The 10,026-nt window shown below is 31.6% G+C and overlaps 1 protein-coding gene across 2 annotated transcripts; it reads right to left on the bottom strand.

The window, feature by feature from the left end:
• Window positions 1-686: 686 nt before the first annotated feature.
• LOC133817499 (uncharacterized) lies at window positions 687-6,950 on the bottom strand. Of its 2 annotated transcripts, none has more exons than XM_062250039.1 (13): window positions 6,719-6,950; window positions 5,982-6,619; window positions 5,618-5,781; window positions 4,896-4,956; window positions 4,479-4,544; window positions 3,658-3,743; window positions 3,268-3,331; window positions 2,952-3,164; window positions 2,396-2,461; window positions 2,002-2,081; window positions 1,794-1,925; window positions 1,618-1,676; window positions 687-1,301 (listed from the first exon to the last, which is right to left on the bottom strand). In XM_062250039.1, exons 1-11 carry the CDS (start codon window positions 6,858-6,860, stop codon window positions 1,808-1,810), a joined length of 1,698 nt encoding a protein of 565 aa, XP_062106023.1. In that variant the 5' UTR covers window positions 6,861-6,950; the 3' UTR covers window positions 687-1,301; window positions 1,618-1,676; window positions 1,794-1,807. The 2 variants fall into 2 exon arrangements, with proteins under 2 accessions (XP_062106023.1, XP_062106022.1); XM_062250038.1 differs by having other exon boundaries at window positions 1,798-1,925; window positions 6,719-6,949.
• Between the last annotated feature and the right edge of the window lie 3,076 nt (window positions 6,951-10,026).

Raw genomic sequence — 10,026 nt, forward strand, 5'->3', positions numbered from 1 at the left:
AAAACACGAGGCACATAACAACAAAAAAAATCAAAATCAAAATCAGAAACAATAAGATAACTAAAACAATACCCAATGTAACCCTAAAACTAACAAAACAAAAATCACCAAAACACTTCACAATTCACAATTCATAACAGAAAAATTAACTAAACAAAATCCTAAACACATCAAATAAACCAAACACCATTCAAAACAAAGAAAAAGAAAAACCTTCAGCTTTAATTTCTTAGCAAGCCGTTCTTCCAAAATAGCCATTGTATGAATCTTCCCCAAAAATTTTGTTTGTACCTACACCAGATTTCTTCTTTTGCCCAAAATCATCCACGTGTCTCTCTCTCTCTCTCTTTTAGCCTAACCCTTTACCAATGGCAATAAAGATCCTCAAGTGACCACCATTTCTTCTAAACACTATGGCTTTTAAATCAAAAACCCACAAAACTCACAACAAGCAAAAACAACGTGACTGTCCACTTCCGGTAGAAAACACAAGCCGTGGCTGGTCAGTTACGGGGAACATCAGAGCTTGCAAGAGAGGGTGGAACGAGAGAAAGGGGCAAAGATAAAAGGAAAAAAAAAAAAAATTTAGATAGAGAATTATTTTTATATTCGGTATGTAAATCTTGGTCTTTTTGTAAAAGTTTGGATGTTATATTTGTAAATAAAAAAAAAATCAATCCCAAGTGTAAAAACTCCAAAAATCATTACTTTTATTGCATCATGAGTAACCAATTAAAGAATAAGTTTCGAGGGTAGCGTGCTTCAACTATACATCTTTCGAAATGAAGCATGAAATTCTTACAAAGCCCCAATATGTGAATTCCTCAAAATCAGAAATGTGTTGCTTGAAACGAGTCTCACCTCGTAACATGCTTAAATAACCTCGTAACATGCTTAAATAACCTCTAAAAACCAAAACTAATTTTGATTAGCATTGTCTTCATATCAATCTTCAAAGTATGCGAGTGAGGGCTTTGCTCGACGCCATTTTAACAGGGAGTTGAAGCTGACAAATAAAAGCAACCAACCCCAACTAAGGCAAGGGAAAATCAGCCCTTGTATTGAATTCCGCATATAAGCTCTCCCAACAACTAGGGGGGCGCTTGTTTTCTGATGAAATTTATTTTGATACAAATTTTTGACACAAGTAATAGTGTATTTTTGTGTTGTAAATGTGAAAAGATGATGAACCGCAACTAATCAGAATGCTACTGACAACATAACTCTGTTGGAAGCTGAAAAAAGAATTCTTACTATATTCTTTGGGATCAGTCTGTGCGGTTGTTACCACTCTTTGCATGCTGTCGAAAAACGAGGGGAAAATTTGTGTTAAAACAATAACCATGTTGCCTAACATCACCAGACAAACGTCCTTGTGTAATTTAAGATGCATATAGTGAGAAACCAACATGACAGGAAAAATTGTAGTAGTAAACAAAGCATAACAATAAGCAAGATGTCATCAACAACTAGATATTAAAGAGAATTTGAATTTTGTTAACATGTATCCAAATTTTTTGAATATACTGCCCCACCAAGTGAAATGAACAAAAACGTGGATTAAATGCCATGGCCATATCAAACTGACAGATCGATGAACAGAAGGAATTAACTTACATATCTATGTAAACCTCAATGAGAGACCTCACTTTGCAAATGAAGAAGTCAACAGAAACCTGTAATGTAAAACATTTAAGTTTGATTTTATACTACGAATTTTGCTTAATGTTAACTGTGATGTCATATTAGCATGTCATTTATGGGAATAGAATTTAAATATTTAAGCAATGTACCTACTCTAATTCATTCAATATTTGTAGCCCAGTTGTAGCAACAAATGGCGATAGCTGCGACCGCGTGCAAGTCGTTGCCACCGGTACCGAACCATGTCCATATAGCTTATTTGAATACGCTCTAGGACAAGCCTGTGGTCAATCAGCAGGGATGCATTTAATACTTCCACAAGAACTTCAGTACTTCAGACATAAGAAGATGACTTACCATCTAACAAGACACCTCTCGATGCCTCTAGATACAGGGCGAATGAAAGATGGATCTCGTTGGCCATAGAGCAAACCAACCTTCAAAAAGAAAGGAAGAAATATCATGCATCTAAAAAAGAGAACTTCGACTGTTAAGAGAACTAGCGAAGAGCTTGGTTAGAAGAATGAAGATGGAATGCACATCTTCTAGTTTGGGTATTAAACTATACTATGAGAAAAATAAAAGGTCAACCATAAGAGCCTCATGATAAACCCATAATTTTTAATTGATAAATCCGAATCTTGATGAACTCTTAAAATAAGTGTGCAGACCCCTGCAAATTAAAATTATAAAAACAGCATTGGGACAATAAAATCCATGAACCAAAACTCATCAAAGAGTAGATGCGCACCTCTATTAATGCCACAGCACAAGGATCATCAAAGATTTCTAGGCTCCAATCTGCCATATAATTAAGCTGCAACAAGTAGGGAAAAAATATCAGAAAACAAGGACCAAGAAAACACATAATATATATTTATAGTATCATACTACAGAATTTTGTAATTTATGCCTTTTATTCATGTTTTGTGTGATTGAATAAAATTCCTTTCTTTCACATAATAATAATTCTGTAAACTCATTCTCCAAATAAATTGGAATGAGAATGGCAATAGGAGAGATTCCCAACATGAATTGGACTTGGGATAGAAATAGATGGGATTTATCTAACATAGGTCATTTCCAATTTGATAAAATTACCCATTGATGGAGTAAAAGCAAAATGCCATAAAATACTCACCCATGTAAGAAGGGAGAGAAAGAAAAAGAAAAAGAAAAAGAAAAAAGAGTAGACACCCAATAATAACATTACTTGTAAGTTACCATGGAAAATCAGTTATTAGTAACTTCAATACACCACCATTAGTTTCCAGAATGACATACAATTAAAACCAAAGACAACATACCCCAAAATCAGCCTTGACTAGAGACTGCAAAAAATCCATCAGCTGAATCTTTGCCCACTTAAACCGCATGGTGGCATCATCCTTTTGTGGAGGATGCCTCCAAGGCGCACCAAACCGTAATTTATCTTCCGAAATTTTTCCACTTCGGGCATCAGCAGCAAACTTTTGCAGCAATTCCAATGCTCTATCCATAGCAGGATTCACCACATTTAGCTAAAAGCAATTGACACATAGTGTTGAAGAATAAAAACATTAGTAAGAGTAAAAAGAATAGAGAAAAAGATAAGATAAGAGAAGTCATGTATTTTTAACTTACTTGCAAATAGGCTAAATATGAATCTACAATATCTTCAAATGACATAGCTCTGTCATCCATTATCCTATAATGCAAGAAAACAAAGGTAAAATTTGATAAGCACTATAACATTAGAGCTTATTATAAAATGTCCACAACGTAACTAGGAAGCAGAGAAAAAGAAAAAAGAACTGTCTTCTGTATTGTGAAAGTGAGGATTCATACAATTTGGGTGAAAGGAAAAAAAACGTAATAATAATAATACAAAAAAATTGACAGACACAGTAGAGTAGTAGCTTTCAAGTTTAGACAAATCTAGAGAAACTGTCTATTTGTCGTAACAAAGTCTCAAGTCCTACTTCCGCATTTATCAATACTATCTGAGAATAGAGCAAACTAAAAAATTCTTACTTCGAATGGTAATTACTTTGTTTCAGTGCATATAGCTCAAAAAGATGTCGTGGATTTGGACCGAGCACCTCCGCAATTATTCTCCACTACAAGTTTAACAAAAACAATAATGACAATTAAATGCTACATTTCCAGCAAAGTATCAAATTAAGATATGCAGTACATATATCATTATACTAATCATATTGTATGAACAACTATAATCAGCAAAAGGATCAACTTTTGTCTTTCATCTACTAGCTCGATTCAGAAAAAGTTTGACTTTAGGTCCACACAATGCTAGGCCCCCAATCCATTTTACTAGTGTTGAGCGTGATAAAACTAGTTAAGTGCACTTAACAAGAGTAGTTCAAATTGTCGAGAATATGGTTTGCTGGAGACTGAGATTCAAATGCTTCCTAGGCACCTACATATTTATTGCTACAGTTTTTTGGTCTCCAAATATTGTAGGGTTAGGAGGGAGCCTTAAAAAAAATTAAGCATTTATTAGAGTTGTTGACTGTATTTGCGATGTTGGTTAACTGACAGATTTTTCTGGTATTTGATGTATGTTTCTGCTATAAAACAGATTGAAAATTGCAATAGTAGGAATCGCGAGTTAATTAGCCTCACCCTCGGGAGTGAGGGAGGAATTGGATTTTGGGAGTCGGAGAATGAGTGGATGACTATATTTTAGCTCTGCTCTAGGGGAGGTTGCCAGTCTCCTTGAACTATCTGCGGGTTACCCTTGTTTTCTCCCTTCTATATTCAATCTCAATATGATTCAACAACAGTTTTTTTTTCCCATACTATCTGGTTCTATCACACACATAATTGTTTACCTCTGAATTACTGAAGTAATCATCAACCATATGCATATTAGCTTCTTGGGTAGTCCATCCAAAATTCTGCAAATTAAAAAATTATAATGTAAGGGAATTTAAAAAAGACATAAAACTCCACCTTGTATATCACACATGCAACTGTATCAATTCTAGAAACTTGTACACTTGAAACACACTAGCATTAAGACTGTGATACAGTGTGTATCCATTGAACAAACTACTCACAAGTCAAATACTGAAAATATATCTTCAAATTCTCTATAATATCACACAATAATTTAAATTATTCAAGAGTTAAAACATGCATACGTAATTTAAGATGAATATTTGCAAATTTAAAAGAAAAATAAGCAGACACATATGCAAGCAAATAAAACAGAAAGAGTATCTAGTAAAGACTTTCATATAAAGTACCTCACGGGAGATGAATATGTCTATAAATCCAAAATCCAAAAAAGCGCGGTATGAATAGTAACTGAGGCATAATAGAATAAAAATTAGAATCCCACATAGATAGCAGAAAAAAAGTATCAATTTACAAGCCTGAAAGCCTAACAATAAACCATTTAAAGTAAATTATCACAGATAATGTACATAGGAGCCAACTTATAAGCTACCCCAATAAATGGGGGAAATTTATACTGGAAATCTGTTAAGATTGTTTACAAAAATTAAGCACCACTAGCTCATAACACTATTCCATAAATGACGCTGACATCATTAAAACAGCGGGAATGAAATATATTTTCCTGCATTATAAATAATTTAACTCGTCAATTTAATCAAATGAAGGGGCAATTTTTAGTAGAAAGGCCTGCTACTCGAGGCTTGCTCAAGTGGTTAAGTACGTGAAGGTTCAAATCATGGTGTTTTCTGGTATTGTGTTGTGCCCTCCCCCTAGATAACAACTTATAAAAGAGAAATATCCTGTGAACAGGTGAAAAGAAGTTTCTGACATGTTGAATATCATGAGAGCACAATTTTCAAGTCTTCTGAAGTTCACAAACCTTAAATATCTCCAAGTATGATATGATAACACAAGTGAAAATTAGTTTTAACGGAGATTTTGCTACAAAGTGAAAACAAATGAAGTATAATAAATTTTGAAAACACCAGCTGAACGAAGTTGAAATTACCTATCGGATGTCACAAAAATGACAGGAAGAGTCTTCTCATTTGCACCTAAAGCAATAATTCTCCATATCAGACTGTCATGATACATAGGTCCAGACACTGACGATTCTCCATCCTTTAGAATGGCATTCCGTAAGACCTCAATGTTATTTATAACCAGCTTTGGCTGCGCAACATGATACAAAACATCAGACGACTAAAATTCCAAGGGAAAATGCACAGAAAAAGACAAGCACTAATTTGAATAACATCAATTCACTCAAATAAGCATTGTTTATTCTCCTTCTTTCTCAGCCAAATTGTTCAAACAAGCATTGAAAATTACGCTATAAATCAAATTTAGCCAAACGGGGTTACTAATATTACCTGAAAATGATCAATTTCAGCAGCTACTGACAACAATTCCAACAAGAGGCTAGGCCAGTCAGTACAGGAGTTAGCTAAAGACCTCGAAAACCCACCTGTCTGATTCAAATGTGCAATGGCATTGACTCTCCAACCCTGTTGGACCTCAATAACCTCCTTCGCCAATCTCAGAGCCACAACTGCCTCCCTGTAATACGAAGCCTCTTCTATGGACAAACTCTTCACTTTCTCGCCCAAACTCAAAACCCCATCAATCTCATTGGCATTATATCGAGCAGATTGGGCGAAAACCGCCCGATCCCACAAAACCGATTTGGACACCTTCTCCGAAATGGCGGCTTTTGGAGAGTTATTGCTTCCAATGATTCGTCTAAGGGCCGTATTAAGACCGTGCCATTTGTTAAGGGTCGAGAAAATCTGCTGGGAGCTTATAGTGCCAAGCTTAACACCCTGGTAGGCCATTGATTCAAGGCACTCTTCGAGCTTGGTTCTGCAATCCGACAAGTTGGGTTTCGGGCAATTAGACCAAGAAGTCCATGGAAACGACTCTCCGTGTCGTGGGTGGTGATCTTTGATGCACTCCGCGAAGTCTACGTAGCCAGTGAGGTGAGGGCCCTTGTTCCACTCTCCAAGAAGACCTGAAAATATATATATATATATACATATATATATATATTAGGAGTGAGAAAAATGGTTAAAATATATTGACCCAGAATTGAAAATGGTGATTCTATTACGTTCGAGAATGAGAGTGGTTTTGCCAACGCCTCTGGGACCATGGAAGATGAGAGGCTGATGAACTCGGTGATGCTTAGCGTGATCGTTCAACACTGTTTCCAGAAGCGGCCTCGGAAAAATCCGCCATGGTTTGTTGACCATTTTCTAAATGTCTTCAAGTTGCAGAGAGATTGTGGCTATGTGCCTTGCTTGATTTTTCAGAGATGAGAGGTATTGGGAGGGTTTAGGGACAGACATCAACCAATCCTGTCGTTAGATCAATGTTTCCATTCAATCAACGACGTGTCGTTTGTCAATAAAGAACTTGTTTTCTTCATTCGAGTGTACTTTGGATTTTCACAAAAAACTTCTAAATTTCGCCGGGTTTTTTCATAAATGCATATTTCTTTTTATGTTTTTTTTTATATTTTTACTTCTCCTAATTTTTTTTTCAATTCTCCTAAAACAAGTTTTTTAAAATAAGATCTTAAATTTTTATAATTAGAAAAATAAGATTTTAATTAAACATCAACCCCACATGAAACAATGTTAAAAAAAACAACTTAAAATCAACTAGTTAGCAATCTCACATTAACCTAATGTTAAAAAAATAATTACAAATTAATTAGACATCAACTCATTACATCAATATAAAATAAACTAAAAATTAACAAAAAAAACAACCTCGAAAAATTTATCACAGCATTTTAAAATGTGTCAAAAATAAATTTAATTTAAATCTCAAAACAACTAAATATATACTTAAAATAAACTAAAAAAACAGCTTACCAAAAATATTCTAAACTATATATCAACCCAAAATATACATCAAAACAACTACATATATACCTAAATAAACTAAAAATTAATAGTAAAAAATCACTAAAAATCAACCCATACAATAATAAAAATTATAAATATGTTCACCCAATGTATTCAAAATAAACTAAAAATATATCCCAACATATATTAAAAATATAATCAACTAGATATCGACTCACTATATACTAAAATATACTAATAAGAACAACTAAATATAAAACCAAAATAACTAAAAACCAACAGCAAAAAAATGACAATCAAATACACAGTTTAATTATACAACAAAACTAAAATTCAGCTCAACATATACTTAAAAAAAAGAAACTTAAATCTGCTGTGTATTAAAATGTGCCAACAAATACCCAAAATAAATATATAAGAAAAACTACATATATATTCAAAATACACAAAAAGTATACTAATAATCTACCCAAAGTAAACTTAAATAAAACTAAATAAAAAAAAAACACTAAAGGTGCCTCAAAATCAACTAAATATCAGCCAATGCATGTTAAATTGTGTTTAAAAAAAACTTAAAAAATATTACAAAAATTATACATATACCTAAAATAAACTAAAAAATAACTTTGAAAAAATTAACAATTAAACATAAAGGGTATTTAATAAAATAAATATGTATACAAACCAAATGTATAAGAATCTACACTCCTTATAGCATGCTTCTCGTGATCACATATTAATTTTTTATTAAATGCAGTCAGTAAATACAAGCATCTAACTGGAGATGCTCTTACAAATTTGACATGACCGAAGGTGTTTGACCACCATGCCATTGTCATTGAATAATAACAAGAGATACGGTAGAATGCACAGTGATTTATTTTAGACCCCAATCAAAAGCACTGCATATTACACACATTAAATTCTTATAATTTCATCTCAAGTCTCAACCATACAATCAATAATACCGGTTCTACATATATATATACCGAAAGTACATTCAAAATAAACTAAAAATACACTCAACACATACACAAAGTATATAACAAATAAATCTAAAATAAAGTAAATATCTATCAATGCTCCACACTTTAGAGGGCTTTACACTACAGTACGTAAAAAATCAACTAATTTCTTTTAAAGAAAAAAAATGCTCCAAGAAAAGATAATCATATTTAAAAAAAAAATCTTTAGTGAAAAAAATAAAATTACTGTTTTCATCATGTTAGACAAAAATTTCAAATTTAGAATATTAAAATTAATATCAAACACAATTTTATATATGTCAATTTTATAACATAATAATTTATTAATTTAAGTTTGACACACCCAAATTATAAGAATAACATTTTAATTTTATTGGAAAATATTTTAATTCCAATTATGATAATATTAATTACTTGTGTAATTTTGGGAAAATTTTGAGGAATTTGGAATTGCGACTGTACTCAGTAAATTTGACTGACTGAGCTACATACATATTTTTTTTATGAAGAATCAAGTCACTTGTAGTTCTAGATAGTTATATTAGAAAATTAGTGAAAGAATTCCGGCAAATGTTTCCAGTAAATGACCATTCATAGGAATTCATTGTATTTTTAAAAATTTATGAAATTTCGGTAGATGACCATACTATTTAATTATTTAATGTTTTAGAAGTTAGGAAAAATTCTGAATTCAATAACATTTTATGAAATTTTGAGAATTGTGTTTGACATTTGAGAATTTTGAGAATTTGTGGTACTTGTGACTGTACTTAACTTCAGCCACTAAGTTGCATATGTATCATTTATAAAGTAATCAAGTCAAACTTAGTTCAAAAACACTCTTTGTGATGCTTTGAAACTTTTGAGATGAAAACCCTCTTTTTTTATAACTTTTTCCATCATTTGGTATGATTTTAGAATTTTATTGTATATTGAATTCTCTTTATTAAACAAAATTATCTTCATAAAATAGAAGGATCAAAACTAATTTAATTATTCTAAAATTTGGTAGTGAACAATTAAATTTCATATTAAATAATATCTTTATTCTAAAATTCAATTTTAATTTTAGAAATTTGAATTTAGAATTTGCGATCAATTATGATTATATATATATATAATTTATAAGATAATATCATTATTTTATATTCTAAAATTCAATTTAAATTTAAATTTAGAATTTAAAGATGACATCTCTTGTTTATTTAAACTTTCTACCATACTGAGCGTAATGCATTCCTCAAAGTTCTCCAAATTTAAGAGACATGATTTAACTTAAAAAGAAAAGTAAAGTACATATTTGGGTAAGTATGTTTATTCTCACTGTTTATAACATAAAAGATTATTTATATATTTATTAATCTCTTATGTATATTTTTTTAAGAGTGCTAGGGAGACTCTATAATACTTTCTTTTGTACTCTCTTTTTAATATAGTAACATGTGTTATCTTTTAAAGAGTTTATTTTTATGTAATAAATAGTCATAATATTTTAATTTTATTACAGATATGTCATTATAATTAAATCTATCAACTTATTTCTTTATTTATTTTTAATT

This window comes from Humulus lupulus, chromosome 2 (assembly GCF_963169125.1).
Source record: "Humulus lupulus chromosome 2, drHumLupu1.1, whole genome shotgun sequence".
Classification (NCBI taxonomy): Eukaryota; Viridiplantae; Streptophyta; class Magnoliopsida; order Rosales; family Cannabaceae; genus Humulus; species Humulus lupulus.